Source organism: Pholcus phalangioides, unplaced genomic scaffold, assembly GCF_987345545.1.
Source record: "Pholcus phalangioides strain wild (caught in Gottingen) unplaced genomic scaffold, Ppha-v1.0 ptg000001l_1, whole genome shotgun sequence".
Lineage (NCBI taxonomy): Eukaryota > Metazoa > Arthropoda > Arachnida > Araneae > Pholcidae > Pholcus > Pholcus phalangioides.
Window position 1 is genome coordinate 22,464,319 of NW_028301594.1, and position 18,087 is coordinate 22,482,405.

The 18,087-nt window shown below is 37.7% G+C and overlaps 1 protein-coding gene across 2 annotated transcripts in view; it reads left to right on the plus strand.

Annotated features, from left to right (window-relative positions):
* Atx-1 (Ataxin 1) overlaps positions 1-18,087 on the plus strand; it is a 75,942-nt gene that overhangs the window by 49,067 nt on the left and 8,788 nt on the right. The window contains exon 1 of one of the 2 annotated variants that reach the window (XM_089232161.1): positions 9,593-10,218. The exons of the other annotated variant lie outside the window; for it this stretch is intronic. Coding sequence (XP_089088287.1) covers positions 10,164-10,218 — 55 coding nt within the window. The 5' untranslated portion in view covers positions 9,593-10,163. Of the gene's footprint in view, positions 1-9,592; positions 10,219-18,087 lie in introns of those variants that run through there. 2 annotated transcript variants of the gene reach the window in all.

An 18,087-nucleotide genomic window follows, 5' to 3' on the forward strand; every position in this document is an offset into this window, starting at 1 on the left:
ACTGGTACTTTTTTTTTATACGGTATATACAATGGGAGCATGATTTTCTCTTTTCAGGGCATTTTTGCAGCTTTACCCAATATTTCCTGAATAGCCAATATTCTCTCGGCTACCGTGAACGCGGTCTACTTTTGTCCATTTTTTTCAAACTTCCAAATTCACTTTCCAATAAACACAATATTTTATTACTAACCTTTTTTCCATATCGATAGACTATCTTTTATTGTATATATGTCAACAAGAAATTGATTTCTTTTTTAAATTTACAAAGGTACTTCAGTGAACTGAAAAAGAGCCACGAATCACTCAAAAGATCTGTAAATATGCCACGGATCACTTAATGATTTAGAAATATGCCACGCATCACTTAATGATCTTGAAATGAGGATCACTCAAGTGCTCTGCAAATATGCCGCGAGTCACTTAAGTGATCTGGGAATGTGCCGCGGGCATTTAACCCCTACAGTGCATATACTGCATATCATTTCCTCCGTTTGTATTCCGTTTTCAACTGGCAACCTTCATGTTCGATACATTCATTATTCCTAGTTTTTCATTTTCGTTCGGAAACCATTCATAGATGGCAGTAAAATTCCCGAAGTAAAAAAAAATAAATGAAGATCTGTCAAAAAAAAAAAAAAAAAAAAATTATGTATTGTATGGTTAAAACGTTTTGTTTATATTTCCTTTTTTTTTTTTTTTACCTTAAAGTTTTCAACCCGAAATTTTTTTTTCTTACTATAGTTTAAATCGCAAACGTAGTTTTATATTTGGAAAGTAATATTACTTCAATATAATACATTTATGTCGAGATGTCCAGAACCAGTGTTCCGAGACTTTGACATGTACTTATACATATGGCTGATTCTATTCATTCTGGTGCTGCTAGAATTCATGCACTGAAAGGGCCATCTAAAGAGCATCATGGGCTCCTGGGCTAATCAGGGCCGTCTTAAGAGCATCATGGGCCTCTGGGCCGAATGGTTTTTCTGAGGCCCTACCTGGTAAATTCTATAAAATTTCAACCGGATCTCATTTTTGTTAGGCCCCTCTTCTCTTGAGGACCCCGGGCCGTGCCCGGGTGGGCCCATGCGTTAAGACGGCACTGGGGCTAATTGGTTTTTCTGAGGTCCTAAATGGTAAATTCTAGAAAATTTTTACCAGGTCTCATTTTTGTGAGGCCCTTTTCTCTTGAGGTCCCCCTGGTCTGTGCACGGGTGGGCACATGCGTTAAGACTGCATTGTGCAATGCACGTGCCATTCTAAATACTTCATGACTCACACATATTATATTCCCTATTTATCTCAAGTAAAATGTTGTTTATCATTATTTACATATCTTCATTATCATATTCGTATAGCATTAATCGCATCACTATTTATTACACATCACATATTATTCGTCATTTATTCATATTGCATCATATTACCACGTATAACTAGTTAGTATTAGTTATCACCAATGTATGATATCCATTAGTTCCTGTGGAGGTGGCTGGTAACTCCCGACGTAAAGATGTACTTCCAGCCACATTTCTAAATTTTTCGCCATCTTAGAGATGGTGTGAAATGACTGTAAATTGTCATCATGTTTCTATTCTCTTATACAAAGGCGTACGCAGAATTTTCTCTGGGGAGGGGGTTTCAATTTTTTTTCTTTATTCTTCTCAGGGGGGGGGGTGTAAGTTTTTGCCTGCAAAATAACACTATAATCTCGGCTTGGGGGGGGGGGTTAGAACCCCCAAACCCCTCCCCCCTTGCGTACGCCAATGTTATTATACCAACAATGGCTTCAATGTATTAGTGCATTTAATTGACAGAGCGATGATGGAGGGGGGGGGGGGCTATAAGCTGTTAAAGTATTAGTACGGCACCCGATATACAAGGAACATTTATTATACATGCGTTTTTTCAAGAGCCCCATATAAGCAGTATAATGCGAAATAGATTTTTTTAATGATTTTCCCGGCTTTCTATACGTGTCAGTAGCAATGTAAAAAAATCATTATCAGCTCGAAGAAAAAATCATGCATTACAGGGTTAAGTCATATCAAAATAAGCCATTGGGCTATATATGAGCGATCTTTTACTGTGCCGCGAATAACTTAAGTGATGGTGGGGGGGGGGGGGGAACTGCACCTCGTGTCGCTGAAATACTCTGGAACCGCACCGTGTGCCATCCAAGGGCTCTGGAACTGCGCCGTAGATCACTTAAAGTTATTCTGCCACGAGCGATCTGGGACTGTAAGCTTTCTTAAGTGATCTGTAAATGTGTCGCGTAGTTCATTTTTACAAAATTAGGTTTGAGGTCGCGGGCCACACTAGATGACTCTGAGAACCATATTTGGCCAGCGGACTATGGGTTGAGCATGTATGCTCTGTTATTCCTATTCCACAAAAGGCCTTGTTGGCCCACCCATAAAAACGTCACTCAACACAACCGTTTAGTGCTATGGTACTCAACCCTTGAGAAAGTGCGGGCCACTATACCGGTTTGAGAACGCGTCAAGTGATCTGTAAATTTGCCGCGGGCCACTCCAATGATGTATAAATATTCCGTGGGCCACCCCAATGATCTGGAATTGTGTCGCAGGTAACTTGAATGATGTGGAACTGCACCACGTTCAGCTCAAGTACTCTCGAATTGTGCCCGGTCACTCCATTGATCTATAAATATGCCGTGGATCACTTGACTGATCTGGAACTGTAGTACTCAAAAGTAGTTAGTAAATTTGATAAATTTCCCTAAATTTATCACTTGTACCGAAGATTATGCATAGTACCCGAGCGTCGTGTCGTTGGTAATCATGATAAATCTTACTCTATGATATACTATACAGTACATGATAATTCATACATGTATTGAATCATTATATCAGAGTACGATCTGATCGTACGATATACAGTACGATATTACAGTATTTCAGTACGATATACAGTACATGATAATTCATACATGTATTGAATCATTATATCAGAGTACGATCTGATCGTACGATATACAGTACGATATTACAGTATTTCAGTACGATATACAGTACATGATAATTCATACATGTATTGAATCATTATATCAGAGTACGATCGTAAAATTTGTTATCATTGTATAAGAGAGTCTGACTGTATTCATCACACATACTAGACTCATTTGTGATTTCTTCCATATTTATCAAATTCACTAATTTCATTAGTACATAATCCCAGATAAAAGCGATAAATTTCAAGTATTTATCAAATTTACCAACAACACTTGGTAATTATGCATAACCGCCGGTAAAACTGGTAATTTTTTTTAGTATTTATCAAATTTACCAACGACGCTTGGGTGTTATGCATATTCGCAGGTAAAAATGATAAATTTATCAAACTTACAAATACGATTGGTAAGTATGCATAATAACCGGTTACTGTGTATAATAGCCGATTTATCACATTTACCGTAACATATACACAGTAAGTGATTACGAAACCCCATATATATATCTGTAGCAACTTGATTACCAGGATATACACATTCCTGATGATTCACACATAAAACCAGTGCCATAATTACAGACATTTTTTTTTTTTTCCGAGATATTACTCACCTTATCTCAATTTTTTTTTTTTTTTCCGCTTCTGTTTTTCCTCAGAAATTCTTGATTTTCTACGAAACTCTTATTGTTATTTTTAAAACGCGTTAAAACAGTCCTTATCAGTCCTTTACTCTGCTTTAGCTTGCATTTAGATGAGGATTCCCGATACTGTTGCCGCGAGATGATAAGATTTTTTTTTTCCCCCCATGTAGTCTCCCTATTTTATTCTATGACAATACATTTCTCGAGGATAACTTTTTTTCTCGCTTTCATTGAACGATTGCAACTTATAAATGCAAGATCCTAAGCTTATTTATTTATCAATGGGAAACTGGAAATGAAAATAAATCGTGTTGTTATTTTGTATATCGCGTTGTTATCTCGGGTTCATTCTTTATATTTCAAAATTATTGGATTTCTACGATATTTATTTCTTTCGAAATTGAGTGGCTTTGTGTCTTGTGTCTGAAGCAAGGTGGTAATAATAATGGGTAAAGCAGGTGAGTTTGGTACCCTTGGGAGTAAAGTGTATCTCTTTCCTTTTTATTCCAGAAATTTTCCCCTTTATTTCTTAAATTTATCCCTCTCTATTTTTCAATTTTTTTCATTTATTCCAGGAATTTTTTCTCCTCTGATTCTGAAAAAAAAAATTTCATTTCTGAAATTATTTCATTTATTCTAGAAATTTCCTCCGTATTTCTCAATTTTTTTTCGATTTCTCAATTTTTTTTCATTCATTCTAAAAAAATTCCCCACTCTTTCTCAAATTATTTCCTTTCTTTTTTGTTCTGGAAATTCCCCTCTCCCTATTTCTGAAATTATTTCATTTATTCTAGAAATTCTTCCCCCCCCCCCTTTCTGAATTTTTTTCCATTTCTCAAATTTTTTTCATTTATTCTAGAAAAATTTCTCTCTTCCTATTTCTGAAATTATTTTATTCATTCTTAAAACTTTTTCTGTTTCAATTTTTGAAATAATTTCATTTATTTTTTTTTCTCTCTCTCTGTCGATTTCTGAAATTATTTCTTTTTAATTTTTTATTAAATCTTTAATTATTTCCGAATCATATTTTCTTGAAATTATTTTCTATTTTTCAATTTATGAATTTAAATTTCTTTCATTTAATAATTTTCATGGTGTTTTGAGCATTTGCGTTATTACATACGCTGCCAGCGGGTCGCGGTAAAAACTCCAAGGGCTTCAATCTGGCCCGCATGGCATGCATTAAATATCCCTGCTCTGAAGTAAATTTTGCAAAAATATAAGGATGATCGTTCTAACCATAAAAATGTTATTGAAACCCTAAATAATGTAATATTTATACAATTAGTGTAAATGAGTGAATCTCGTGATAAGAGTGTCCCTAGAGATCGACCATACAGTTTTTCACGCTATAAGTTTAATAGAAAATCAATAAAAGGGAGTCCTTCAAAAGACATGGAGTGGGCCACAGACCCCGTATAATCAAGTGATATCCATAAACACAATGTCGGTGTAATGGTAAATGTGATAAATCTGGCTATTATGTGCAAATCACCTTTTTAAGTAAGTTTGATAAATTTCTTTAAATTATCACGCACACTTTTCCCGGCGATTAGCATGCGTAATACTCCCAAGCGGCTAAAAAATTATCACTTCTACCAGTGATTTTATGTATAGTACCCAAGCGTCGTTGGTAAATATGATAAATTGGTCCCATTGCCGAGACAAGATTTAGGCCCATATGTGTATCACGGGCCTTATTATTCATATGACCGTACTTGTGAGCCAGAATCTGAACCGAATATAATGAGTTCAGATTTAACGAATTTTTCCGAATATTCCCAAAGTAACTCTTATTTGACGAATTCTGAAATCCGAAATTTGAAATTCCTGATGTAAGGGACTTCTGTTATACATATTTTACGATCGTACCCTGGTATAACGAACTCTCATTTAAAAAATTCATTTCACGAACTTTTGCAAGTTTTTGTACTTATACAATCAGATCCCAATATTTGACCGAAGCCGGTCTGGAAAGCCGTATATCCTTCGGGATGGGTCGGATAAGTTGTTAGCTTAACAAATTCTTCGATCAGCCCCCCGATATAGGTAACCTCTATTTAAAAAAATTTGCAATCGGACCTCGATAAAACGAACTCTTATTTCACAAATCCCACTATTGTACCCCATTTATTCATTTATGTAATGAATTCTCATTTAATAAATTTCATGATCGTACCACGATATTGCGTGTCATTTTATCAAACTATCATTGCGGCGTACAACTTCTTTAGTATTTCTCAAATTTGCCAACGACGCTTGGATATTATGCATAATCACCGGTAAAAGAGATAAGTTAATCACACTTGCCGAGACGATTGGTAATTATGCATATATGCATCAAAACCGATTTATTACATTTGCCATCGACATCTAGCTGAGAAAGAGATATACACACATACTACTACAGCTGTATTGGATTAACAAATACAGAACAGTAATATACTGTATTACTGTAATTGAGAAGAGAGGGGGAAAAAATACTTTAGGGGAGGTGGTGTCCCCTTTACTTACCGAGGGCCATATGTTGTTATACGACTCCGTCTATTTACCAGGCTGAGAGAAAATGTAGATGGAGAATAAACGAAAAAAAATCCCGAAATAAATGGCCCGCGTCCATTGGTCGCCCCACAACTACTACGAGTACGTACTATTACCACTCCACGTCGTAGTAACATAATCGTAGTAGTAGTAGTAGTAGTTCCCTCCCTCCCTTCTAGTAACGTGGTGCAAAAAATAAAATAAGAGTCTGTGGCCCCTTAACCCCAAAGAAATGCCTTCGTTTGTACGTAAAGAGGAGGCAGGCGCCTGGAAATGGTGTGGGAAGAAGAAGAATTTGGACCCTTCCCCCCGTGTACACATAGTACGTACGCACTATTCATAGCATAGAGCAAAAAAAAAATAATAATAACAATAATAATAATAATAATCGTTTTTTTTTTCTTTTTCCCCGTCGCACCTGTATGTACTATGTGGAAGGTTCTCTAACTAATCTCTTCTCTTCACATAGGAGAAAGAAAAGAAAAGTCGGTCTGTGTGCTTCACATTTTCTACTTATAGGAGGACTCCCCTCTTGTAGTTTCTACACATCGAGACACCATATTTGGCAAATTATCCACGTCTTTACTCATACAAACTACCAACCAGAACGGGCGCTATATAGGTCTGTGAGTAGTTTCAGTATACCGAAGCGTATTAAAGACAATTAAAGCGTGTTAAAATTATTAATTCGCTTTGCAGTATACTGACACTGCTCAGGCAATGTAGCGTCCGTTATAGAGGACGCATTGCATTGTGTCCATGAGAAAAAAGGAAAATTTAATAAAAATTACCACTTTTTCGTGGTGATCGAAAATTTACCTTTTTTTTTTACTTCATAAATCTTTCTCACATGGTCTCGCTAAGATATCTTAAAAATTTGGCTGTATTCCGATGAGCAGTTTTTGAGAAAAACTACTCCGATTACACGTGAACTTTCATGATAATCACCTTGTACATGAAGCCTGTTGACGAAATTCAAAAAAATTGTCCGTTAACGAGAGGTGTCCGTTATGGGCGGTACTAATTATGTAATAAGTAGGGCTATGACTTCTATGACGTATTTTTTTTTTTAAGATTTTGCACATTTCGCTATTTTTATGTGATAGAGCATTTTTTGTGATTTCAAGTCATTTTTTAAAGCATTTTGTTTTTCGTTATTTTCAGTTATTTTTAGGAATATCTTGACATTTTAGGAGCGTTGTTTTCCCCCATTTCAGTATTTTCAATAAAAATGGGAGTTTGTTCCCCTAGTCATTTCAATTTCTTACTTATACAGAGGACTTATATACAGGATTGAGATTAATTAGGGGTGGATCTTGATGTGTTCAGGTCATCTGTACATTCATCCTTATTGACATTACCGATTCTTTCTTTCTTGTTTTCAAGCTGTACATAAAATTTTCAGGAGCAGCTGGTTGCAAGCTAGTCTTAATTGTGCTCAAGGCTGCCTGGCGTGTGGTTCCTCAAGGTTCTCTCTCACCGTCTTCTTCTCTCTCTCTCTGTAAAGTGATTCATCATCCAATCGATTCGGGGCAGGTCACGTGGGTTACAATGCCTCAATATTCTCACATTCTTCGCTGGTTTCAGACAAGGGCATAGCAGTGCCGTCTTAAGGCATTGGCCCACCCGGGCACGGCCCGGGGGCCTAAAGAAAAAAAGGCCTCACAAAAATGAGATCTGGTTGAGATTTTCGAGAATTTGCCTGGTAGGGCCTAAGAAAAATCATTTGGCCCGGAGGCCCATGATGCTCTTAAGACGGCCCTGGGGTATAGTCGAGAAAAGGGGACCTGAAGACAATGTCGTCTTGGCGCATTGGGTCCATCTGGGCACGGCCCATGGCTCCTAGTGCAGAGGGGCTTCACGAAAACTCAATCTGGTTAAAATTTTCGAAATTTATTATTTAAATTGGTAGGCAGGCTTTCTTCAACCAAATACGGGCCTAAGAAAAATCACTTTCCCCGAGGGCCCTATAATGCTCTTGAGACGGCCCTGCCTGAAGACCCGTCGTCAGGTCCCTTCTGTTGAGTTCACCAGTTACTTACTAAACGTCGACAAACCGAACAATGGTTGCCGTCTAAATTCATCACGTGATGAAAGAGAATCAAGATTTTTATTTAGTGATTTCAGGACGGTGGCCGAATGGTCATAAAGACGGACTCGCATCGTGAGGTATTTCACCCTATGATAGTACAAAATTTTACATATCTTCAATACTTAATTTTTTCGCAAATTTTTAAATAAATGCACTAAAAACAGCTTGCACGCGTGATAAAATTGCATGAAATTAACGTAATTGAATAAAAAAATGATTCAAAATAAGGAAAAGTGTTCAGTTCATAAAATGATGAAAAAGACTGAATAAGATTGAGTCGATAAAAATCTCAAAATTGAACTTTAATTTTTAAATTTTTTTTAGAAAATTAATTTAAAAAACATTATGACCTGTGTGTGTGTGTGTTTATGAATGGATCTCAAATCTTTTTCGTCATTTTATGAATTGAACAGTTTCCTTTATTTTGAATCAATTTTTTTTATTGATGTCATGTTACTTTATCATGTTCGCAAGCTTTTTATTAACGCGCTTTTTTTGTGAAATTTGAAAAAACATTTTAGAGATATCAAAAATTTCATACTCTGCAATAGGATAGCACACGCAATTCAATATACAGAGTGATTATAATTAAAGTTCCCGTACCCTGAGTCGTTTTTCTGAAAAACTACTTATCTGAATGCAGAAACATTTTCAGGATATCTTAATGAGGCTATGGGAAAGAGATTTATGCAATAAAAAATAGTTCAGTTTTTGACCACCAGGTGAAGAAGCAGTATACTGGTATCGGACCTATTTAGGGCCCATTATGTTTGACATATTCCATTGAAACTTGGCATGTACGCTATATGGAACATGCCAAAAAGGAAAATTCTGTAAAAAGATGCCACTTATTCACCTGGTGGTCAAAAATTAAACTATTTTTATTGCATAAATCTCTCTCGCATGTTCTCATTAAGATATCCTAAAAATCGGCTGTATTCGGATGAAAACTGCTCAGAGTACGCGAATTACAATCACTCTGTATGTAGTAAAAATTTGAAATAACTCTATGGATAAATAATATTTCTACATAATAAAGTTTTTTTACCATGTTAAAAGGTAGGAGACTCCTTTAACTAGCGCATTTAGCAGGAATGCTATCAACGTCCCGTAAATAACCAAAAAAAAAATATATATATATTTGATAAAAAGTAACTTTCCAAATTTAGGGAGGAAAAAAAATCGATCCGAATACACATGCAATAAGAAAAATACATAAATAGAATTTTCTCGTCAGGTGCTATTTTTGGCGATATTTGATCAAGATGAATTCTCGCCACGCACACTTTTCAAGGAGGAGGAGGAGGAGGAAAGGAACGAACACCGCTGGGACCGGGCGTCCACTCATCTTGCGGTATCGTCTAGTCACGTGGTAACCTCCCTGTCACGCCAGCACAATCTTCAAAAAGACGTCATTTACTTCTCTTTTTTTATTTCTACGTTACGTGTATGTAGCCAAAACTTTCTCTCTCTCTCTCGCGTGTGTGTGTGTGTGTAGTGCCAAACTAAAGAAAAAGAAGCAACATCAAAAGAGTAGAGTTTAGTACTGTAGTAAGAAGTCTTGCTCTTGTGGTGGTTGTCATAGAGTGGATGACCCTCTCTCTGCACTTGTCTTTGCAGCAGCCGCTGCTGCTGGACAAAAAACTCCCGACTCTATGCTTGTCCTTTTTTTTCCACCGTCCAGTCCGGTCCATCGTTTGTTTGCTTGAAACAGGTGCTTCTTAACTTTGCTGTTGCTCCCCCCACTCCCTCTCTCCACTATTGTTTCGCTGTGAGACTGAAGCCACACACGGATTGTTGTGGTTGATAGTGCATCTTATTTTTTTTTGCACGTGCAAGAATGTTGCGTTGCTGCATGCAAAAAGTGATCATTGGGATAAACTCTGCAACTAGATGTCAACAAACCAGTAACAATGATGGTACCTCTCGCATCGCCCTGTCCCAACAGCTTTGCATCATCCACTGAAGGTAACTGATCAAACTCTTTTTAAAGTTTTCTCTACTTGTGTAATAAGAAGCCATGGGTGTACACTTTTTTTCTTTTTTGGTGCAGAAAAGTTGTTTTGATATTACAGTCAAAGCCGCTTATAGTCATGGATATTGTTATCATTTGGGTATTGTTATCAATTTTGAAAAGAGTGGAACAGGCCAATTTCATAACATGGGGGAAAAATTCGTTTATAGTTATAGGGACTTTAGGTAATGTTATGTTTTTCCTGTCGAAAACTTTTTTTTGAGCATTCTGAAGCTAAATTTTGACTGAACTTTTCTTATTCCTAAAAGTTATCGTTATCAGGCTGCAAGACTATGTAGGAGTTTAGAATGTGTTCCCTTCCCCCACTTTGTTGACAAACATTTCCACACTTAGTGTCGTAATCGGTCCGTAGTATTCTCTGTGATCTATGTACGTGTGTAGCTGCTTTTTTTGCAATGGCCTTCCTATAGTGAAGGCAAATATGTAACGAAAAAAAACCCCCTTTCCTTCCGTTCTCGATCAGTTTCTTTCGGTTGACCAGATTCAAATTTCTCTTTCAAAGAGACTCTCTCAAGGGATCTATGAGACGTATTGTATATCAAAAATATATCGTAATTCAGGGACGGGGACATTGGACAGCTCCCTTCAATCGCACCTCACAGTGGCTGAATATGCAAATACAAGGCCACAACAGGCGAAATGCTCAACGAGGTGGCTGGAGCGATGTCCATACAAATATGGATTTCATGCATTGGGGCCGTTCAAGTATTACGTAAGCAAATTTTTAGCAATTTTTGACCCCCCCCCCCCCCCCCGTCAGCAAAATTTCGTCATCAGCTCTGTCCCTCTGAATCCTAACTCATATTTTCATGAGGGGGTGGTTGATGACCTAAGCATTATCCAAACCCCCCTTCCCCCTTGTCATCAAAAGTCAGCAAATCGGAAACCCCCCCCCCCCCATCGACGATGACGTAATACTTGAACGGCCCCTTACCCTAAAAAAAAAGACTCAAAAGAAATTTAAATTTAACTCAAAGGAGGACAAAGGAAAAGAAATGTCCCGTTGAAGGAAAAAAAAAAGAATTGAAGAAAAAAAATGGAACGATTTTGAACATTTTGCAACGAATTATGTGGGAAAGAAAAACGGAGGTCCCAGTTTACCAATAATCGTTTACCATACGTCCCGTTCGACCAAACGGTATGTATGGTCACCATACGTGCAAACGGGCCTTTTTTTCGAATTTAGTTATCAATTATCATTCGATTATTGCTATCAGAAACCTCGAGTCCCGATATGATCAGAGAAAGAGGCGTGGACAGTGTTGTTACATACTTTGGATATCGTGGTACCAAGAAGCACTGAGGCTTCTTGGGCCCCCACCCCCTCCCAAATGAATTCGGTGGGGTGGGGGAGGGGGAGGTGATTCTCCCCCAATAATTCACGAATATGCAATGCAACACGCGCCATCCCAAATATTTCGTACGGGCTTGAGTTAGTCTCTTAATATATGAGCTCACCCGGGAAGGAGGGGCCTCACAAAAGTGAGAACTGGTTGAAATTTTCGAGAATTTCCCAGGTAGGGACCGGGAGGTCCGTGATATTCTCAAGACAGCCTTGAGTTCAGTGTATACGGGGCGAAGGGCGTTTTTCAGTGCCCCCCCCCCAATGTTTTTTCAAGTCAGTCAGCGCGTCTGATACATAGCGCTCTAAAATAATGTTATGTATTCTTAGCCATCTCGGTTCGTGTGTAGCCATTTGTGTAATAATGGTTATGTATGGAATTTTGTTTTATTTCGCATTATTTTAATTGTTTCGTAATTTAATTCTTGATTTGCATTCAGTGTGCCTAGCGGCACGGCCGGGAGGTCTCAGGTCAGGGGCGTATTCAGGATCGTCCTTTGGTGTGGGGGGGGGGCACATTGGATTATATAAAGGGTGACAAAGAACCTTTTCGAGAAATTGTCAGTTAGGCCGGAATTACACTATAAGAGATCTTTTATCAAACTCTTATTATGTAATCCTGGCGGTCCTGGCCTTTTAAGGACATTTAATTACATAATTTTTGTTCTCTGTTGAGCCCATTATCGGTGCGCGATGAAAATTTAAAATCTAAAAGTGTTGTTATCGTTCTAAATTAAATTAAATTTGCAATTCATTTTGAACATTGAACATTTTTGTCGCACCACGGTCATTTTCTGCACACGAGGGCTAATTAGACCGGGACCTACAATTTAATGCCGATTGCGAACGGCAGGCTTGTTTTTTATACTCATCGAGATGTTGGTGCACTAATCCCTCGATGGGGGACTCCCTGCGGTAGCAATTTTTTGCCGCGGTCAAGTCGCCGTTTGTTGTACCCCTGTGTCAGGAAAGTTTTCTGACAAGGACGAACCGGGTATCAAACACGCGAATTCATTTTGATAGCTGATTCAGTCCAGAAGCTTTATTAATGCGTTGATCCTTCATCAGTTTCTGATGTACAAACTATACTTATTGAGGTGTGATTATATAAAATTAACGCTTCTGTCGGTGAATTCATATACTGAATAAAACATTCACTGCTTCTTTCCCCCCCCCCTTTGTGGGGGCTCCATACCAGTACTTCTACTACCACCGACTCCTGCTTCTTCATTACTTCATACATTGATTTTATAATGAATTTTTAATGCAAAAAGTTGGAAATAATGTTTACCTCCGAGATCCTCATCAGTAAAGCCTAGCCAGACCTAGCCAGACTTTTATGAGAAGGGAGTGGGGCATGATTATGGTGTAAATAACTTTTTGTAAAATATTTTAACACTAACGAGGATTTATGAAAGCAATAGTATCAAGTACACTGTTGGTAGAACCATTGTTGTCGGTATAACGTTTCGTAAAAATCATTGTTAGTTGGGGGGGGCTCAGACAGCCCGTGTCACCCTCCAAGCCGAACAAAAATTAGAACAGAAACTAATATTTCGTTGAAAAAATTAAAATAGCGAAAGAAAATACTCTGAATGTGCTATATTAAACGATTTCTGGTAATTTAAATACTTTTTGAAGGGTAAAATTTCTCGGGAAGAAATTTTTTATGCCCCCCCCCCCGCTTACGGATTTTGTGCGCCTTTCAAAGGTCTATCCTGCGTACGCCCCTGGTTGGTGGGATGTAAAAAACAAAAGAAGACGTTGTTTTTAGAAGGATATTAGGCAAGAGAAAAGTTGCTTTCCAACAAAGAAAACAACCATCATTCAATTTTTATACCCTTTCCAAAAAAACATGTCGCGTCTAGATTTTTTTGTTATCATGTCAACCGAAACGAGAAGTTGGGTTGTTATCATCAGTAATTGTGCCAGGATGACGATGACTGATCTCGTGCTCTTTCTTTCATTTCCGAACTTTAAAGTTATTATTGTTAAATTTTTGTGGCTTTTTGACGATTGCACCAACAACCCTTAACCATACAGCGTCTGTTCGTATGGGTTTGGTTGTTGTTATTGCGTCATGGGAGATGGAGAAGAAACGTGATATTATTGTATTTATTCAATATGATATGACAGCAATCGATTACTGAAACGAATATCTCAAATTCATATTCAGAAAATATATTTCGATAGGAATAACTTCGAACAGCTTCTCTTGTAGTATGATAATGACAGAAGAAAACCACAAACGGATTTATATTTTGTAAGATACGTACGTTTTCCTGATTGTGTTTTGCCATCGATCATAATTTTCTATATCTTGACCATGGAGTATCGATCTTGAAATTTTGGATCGGGAATTCGATCGAGACGATAGGTATATCTTTATTGTTGATTTTTAAATATTTGCGTACCTTATCAGAAATTAGAAAAAAACGATTACAAAAATTATCAAAATAACGTGTAGACCTCAGATACGTCATTCATATTGCTAGGGGTTGTATAGTTATTGAAATAAAAAATTAGCTTTTAATACGGACACCCTGTCCTTAGTAACCCAGTTACAAAGTTGTTATGCCCTGTCTTTCCTCAGGCCAACAAAAGAAACTTCCACGTTTCTGAGTGCAATATTCGTGGATATATATATATATATATATATAATTCAAATATTGTGGGGGGAAAACTTAGGAATGGACACCATAAGTAAGGGAAAGGAGAGTTGCCCGTTAGTTTTTGCTGTTTTTTCCAATTTTTCGCCAAATTTTTGAATACAAGTACCTCAGTGAATAAAGCACTTAGAAAGATGATTTTTTTTTGTGTTGTGCCAAGCACAAATTTTACTTGAGTTCATATTACAGCTTAACAATTTTTTTTTTTCATGCTACACACAGGTTTAAAACAAACAACCAATTTCACATGAAGAATCATGGCAAACAGTTCTGTTTTTATTTCATAGGTGGCAGTAGGGGTCTTAATTCCATGGTGTGGGTTTTCGCATGCTAAAATATAAGTTAGAAGATCAGAAAAGTTTCCTACTATTTTTTTTTCGCTAGTTCACAAATTATTTCTTCCGTCCGTGAAATTGTTCACTTAATCTCACCGGTGAACAAGTAGCAAAAGAATGAAGAACACTGCCCATGGGGCCCCCACAAGGGTGGGGCTGACAGGGCTCCGGGATGATTTTCATCTTTCTTTGTTTTCTCACGCTATAAATTCATCATAAAGGAGCCCGCGTAAGCTGGTCTGGAGGGACACGCAAAAGATCCCAGCCTAGCGCCCTGCTCCAAGATGTGGAAGCCTTGACACTGCCCTAGAGGAATGTTTACGAGCTGCATGTACGATCAAGTAGTGTGTAATACCAACTGAACATTTTTTTCCAGACGGGAAAAGGAAAGGCCATCAGTGATAGTAGGTACTGTAATTTGACTGGTGAATAGTTTTCGTTTGCATTGCTTTGTAGTTGCATTATTTCATTTCCCATTCCGGGTGTAATATATGACGTACATATTCAAACTCGGATATCTTCTTTTTTTGTTTTTGATATTTCCAACATCCGGCGTGAGTTCATTAAACAGAATTAACATCAAACACAACAGGAAGGAGGTTATGCTTATGTGTGTTCTTTTTTGCTAATTCGTTTTTCCTCTGCTCTTTATTTTCCTCGTATCAAATAACCGACTCTTAAAAAAAATAATAAGATGGAGACTTCTTTTTTTTTCCTTCCTAATTTGAATTACAGTGAAACTTCGCTACTCGATCCCACTACAAAGATTTTTCAGATCTTGTTTGGAATTATCTATAGCCTAATGATAAACTCCTCGATACAACCATATCCTTTACTGCGATAAATCCCTCTATAACGATATTTTTGAAGAGATTTTGATATCGTTACAGCTATATTTCATAACATTTCGCTAAAAATCTTTTTTAATGTATTGCTAACAACTAATCCTAAACAGCTTTTGTTCTTCTGTGGGTGTCTAATAACACCAGGGTTTTGCGCAACGTGCCCCCTGACAGTATTAATGAAGTTGCCACGAAGCTACTTATTGAGCTATGTACACTAAAGTATAACGCAATAAACATCTACTTTGGCAGAACATCTAACTGAATTTTACTATTTAAGTAATTGCAATATTTTGTCGAGAATAAAAATACTAAAAAGTGCACTTTCTGGTGGTACTAACAATGCGGACTTATAAGATATTGCCAAGAACAGGTGTCAATTTCAGCTATTACTTTCCCCAGAACACACACATTATGGTTAATAATAATTCTTCTTTAAATGCTTCTGGATCTATGAGGCATCTTGAATATGTGCGTCATGATATATTTCTTTTATTATTTGGGCTGATGGAGACCATATGTGTCTCAAGGTTGGAGAAAATAACACGGGCCAGCATGTGGCCCGAGGAAGCACCCAATTTCATGAAACTGATAACTCCACAACGTTGGATTAAGGTCGGAATTGAGTCCTTCAACATTTGGGGGGAAAATTATGCCATCACCACAAATATTTTTCTGTTTTTTGATATATTGAAGCAGTAATCCTAAAACGTCTCCTACGAAGAGCAACAGGCCTACAATGGTACAATTATTCAATCATTACACTTCACTGCTAAAATATAGATGGCAGCACTGAAAAATATGGCACAACACTATATATACACTCAGAGGTTAGGTACAGACACTCACACCTCCAGCACGATTCACTCGGTAGTAAATTAACCCATGGCGATAGACCGGATTTGTGCTCGGCTTGAAAGAAAACAATCCTAAAACGCATGTAATCCTTGCCTTAACGATCTTTACTCCTGAATCCCTTTCTTGGTGATCTTTTATCCTTGCCGTTGCGATAGTTTAATAGCAGCTACTCTCTGTCCAGAGGATCATTTACCCGCATCTTCTTCGCCTTAGTAATGAATTGTAGACCCATCATCAATAATCTTATACCATACCAACAAAGAACAGTTCAGTCTACGTCACGTATTGGCAGGCGCGGATCCAGGCCGATGTGTCGGGAGGCGAATTGAACAAGTTCGTTGAATTGTCCCCTATTTTACGGGACAGACAATTTTCCCCGCATTATTCGGCTCTTGGAGAAGGGGGGGGGGATCGTTCCTATCACCCACATCTGGATCCGTTCCTGAGCGAAGGCAACCTTCAACTGCGAATAGAGCGGAGGCAGGCGGATTCAGGATGATGTTCCGTATAAGCGACTTATTGTGTAGGTGCATTGGATCCCCTTACTTTACGGACAGAAAATTTCTCCCATATTATTTGGCTCTCGGAAGGGGCGATCGCCCCCTATGGATCCGTGATTGCTTATTGTCAATATGAATCAGCCTTTGCTCCTGTGCAGGGAAGAACTGTCTCGGAAAATTTTTGTTTAAAAAAATCGCGCCGTCGTTGTGACTGACAATTCCACAAGTAATTATAGACTGTTATATAATTAAAATCCCAGACTGCGTGTGAAATGGGTTTCCTTTTCAAGCGCAATTGTCAAGCTGCACCTCCACAGCGCATTCGAAATGGCATATGGAAATCGTGTTATTGCATTTCCAATTATTCATCAAATGTTGCGACATTGCTGATAAATATCAACTATTTTTAATTTTAGTGCACAGATTCGTTCAGATCTCTTGAGAGTCCCGGTCGGAGCTGCAATGCTTTCGTCGTTATTCATGCAAACGACGCTCGTTTTCACCAACCAGCAAGGATTGATAATTAGTTCGTAAAATCGAAAGTTCGTAAAGTGGGGAGACGATGGAATAAAATGCGGGAAATAAAAAATGAGTTGGTCACTCCCGATTATTTGACGATTTCCAAAAGAAATCACTTATTTTTTGTTTACTTCTTCATTGTAACATTTTTCGGTGTATTCAGTAATCATTGATTTTAGCTCCCCCTTCTTTCCATTCACCGGTGACAGTTATATTCACAGCTGCACTTTCTCGGCATAGTATCCGAAAAGTCAGGTCGTGTTTTGAAATCCCCCAAATTAAACTTTGAAGCATATAATTTCTAGCTTACTGTTTCAGAAGGTTTCCATCAATTGGAATTTTTACCTTTCATTTTCCTCAGCCAATAGCGTTGGTATTGAAAAATAAAAGTCACCTGTCCCACGGACCAGTGAATACGAGAACCTACTGGTCCGCAGACATCATGAGTGGTCCGCTGAACGAAAAATCTCTTCTAAATAATAATAATTCATTTTCATAAATATATTTGCTACTAAGAAAGTATAATATACTGAATAGGTTTTTTTTTTGCTGAGATTCAAACAGCAACATTTATTACGAAATGTAATTAAAACAAAATATCTTCACATAAATGCACGTGTTTTTTTAGCATATTCAGCAAAAAATAAAACATTTTCAGGTGTCAAACTGACTGGCGACGTTTTTCGCTACTGGTCCCGCGGACCACCACAGTTTTTTTCTCGGTAGTCCGATTGTTT